This window comes from Pelobates fuscus, chromosome 1 (genome assembly GCF_036172605.1).
Source record: "Pelobates fuscus isolate aPelFus1 chromosome 1, aPelFus1.pri, whole genome shotgun sequence".
Classification (NCBI taxonomy): Eukaryota; Metazoa; Chordata; class Amphibia; order Anura; family Pelobatidae; genus Pelobates; species Pelobates fuscus.
The window spans coordinates 164,128,939-164,130,941 of NC_086317.1; the positions used below are offsets into that span (position 1 = coordinate 164,128,939).

General features: G+C 46.1%; 1 protein-coding gene across 1 annotated transcript; it reads right to left on the reverse strand.

Annotated features, from left to right (window-relative positions):
- Positions 1 to 240: 240 nt before the first annotated feature.
- Positions 241 to 1,803, reverse strand: LOC134589989 (NADH-cytochrome b5 reductase 3-like). The gene has a single exon (XM_063444371.1). It carries the CDS (start codon positions 1,716 to 1,718, stop codon positions 816 to 818), a length of 903 nt encoding a protein of 300 aa, XP_063300441.1. The 5' UTR covers positions 1,719 to 1,803; the 3' UTR covers positions 241 to 815.
- Positions 1,804 to 2,003: the final 200 nt, after the last annotated feature.

Here is a 2,003-nt window from a genome sequence, read left to right on the forward strand (position 1 = left end):
TCTATAATAAAAATAAAGGCCTGATCGAGGGAAGGTGTGTCAGCCTTGTGACTGGTCTTATCGAAGAACTAGCAAATCGGCAGAAAAGTTAAAGCTGTGAATGATATAGAAAGGTGCTGCGTGTCAGTATATTTCATGCAGTGAATTAATAAAGTGTGGCAGGGGCAGGGCTAATTTCTGTGAGATCCCGTCCCCCATGGCCCCCAAACTCCTGCTCTCACTTATAGAAGGGACAAATCAATTAATTTCCACTTTCTGCAGCAATTCCACAGGAAACTTCTAAAAGTGCAGCAATCAGAAGGAACCTTCCATTGGTTTCCATGGTGACTGCTCCACTTTTAAAAAGACGCTGCTCCTGGACCAGTATTTACACTGGACCCTGTAACTGCCTCTTACAGCCTCCCAGCCACGCCGTGGGCGGGGTTTATAACTTCCTGATCACAAACGAGGAGCAATACTTTCAAGATTACGAGAGAGACTTGCAAGTGCAAATTTACAAAGAACCACAGACAACTGCAACCAGAACAGAGTACATAAAAAACAAACAAAAAAGAAAAACCTTTCGGTTTCGCGGTTATATTATTAATCGCATTCAGTACATGGATGTCCTTTCGCTGGTCACACATTGCTGGAGAAAAAGCCAAACAATTTATAAACTGAATGTCGATATTTTGTGATACAGCCCATCGCGGGCACAGATTAATAAAACCCACTTAGTGATTAACAAGGCATTTCTCAAACTCCTTGCAGGAAACGTTTCCATTCGATCCCAGTTACTGCGTCCATCTCCCACTCCTGACCGGCCAGGGACATTTCTAATAGGCAAACCTCTGGTCCTGGGGGTAGCCCAGCTTGTCCAGACTCGGGTTAATAGCGTACTGGATCATTGGTGGTGGACCACACATTAAGATGAGAACATCATCGCTGGGGGCAGGAATGAACGCTTTAATCATGTCTTCATTGACAAAGCCCTGGCTGTAATCCCAGTCCTCCGTCGCTCTGTCCAGTGTGTACCACAGCTTAAACCTGGGGTGATTCACTCGGATCTCTTCCAGTTCGTCTCGGAGCAGGATGTCTTTCTCGGTCTGGTTAGCAAACAGCAGGTAGCAGGTGGTTTTGTCATCTTTGACCTTGGTTATGGCACGGACGAGTTGCAGCATTGGGGTTATTTCGGTTCCACCAGCAATCAGACCCAGGTGCTTCACGTTCTTTTTGACTGAGGCAGACTTTTTATCAGGGCGGATTTCAAATGTTCCTTTTCCTTTGTAAACCAGCAGACCACTTGGGCCCCGGAAATCAATAGTTTCATTTATTTTAAGACCTTCCAGATACTGAGACATCTTCCCTCCCTCGGGAAACTTCGGATGGATTCCTTTAAAGTAAATCTTCACAACAAGGTCTACGTAGCCTTTATCATCATCACTGGATACTGGTGTGTAGGGTCTAACCACCAGATTGCCGTCGATCCTGGCCGACAGATAGATGTGCTGCCCGATCGGAAGACCCAGGATATGCTCAGGAGAAGGCAAAGCAAAGCGGAATCTTCTAGTGTCATGGCTGATTTCCTCTTTGCTAATAAGTCGTAGGGGGTATTTGATGTCCGCACTCTCCAAGGTGATGGCAGGGGCACGCTTGCCAAAAATTCTCAGGAAAATGCCATAAATTATCGCGAATGGGAAACTTGCGATTCTTCCGAGCGTGCTGAGCTGGGCCCCCATTCTGCCGGTGACAGGAGCGGAATCTGAGCAAGGACACAGCGAGTTACTAAAGCTTCCGAGACAGCACGCAGCCCCACTGACAAGTCCCGCCCCCTGCGCCCCTTTTGTATATATTTTGATCTTTACGGCAGCACCACTACTTAGACATGCATATTCAGGGTGTGCCTCCATTTACTCTTTTTTCCAAGCAAAATGTGTAGTGCAGTCAGAAAGTATTCAGACACCTTCATTTTTTTCCACTTTTCTTTGTTTCCAACCTTATGCTGCAATAGTTTGAATTCATTT

Excerpts from the sequence above, each read along its gene's own strand:
- LOC134589989 (XM_063444371.1), bottom strand. The coding sequence starts at position 1,718 with ATGGGGGCCCAGCTCAGCACGCTCGGAAGAATCGCAAGTTTCCCATTC.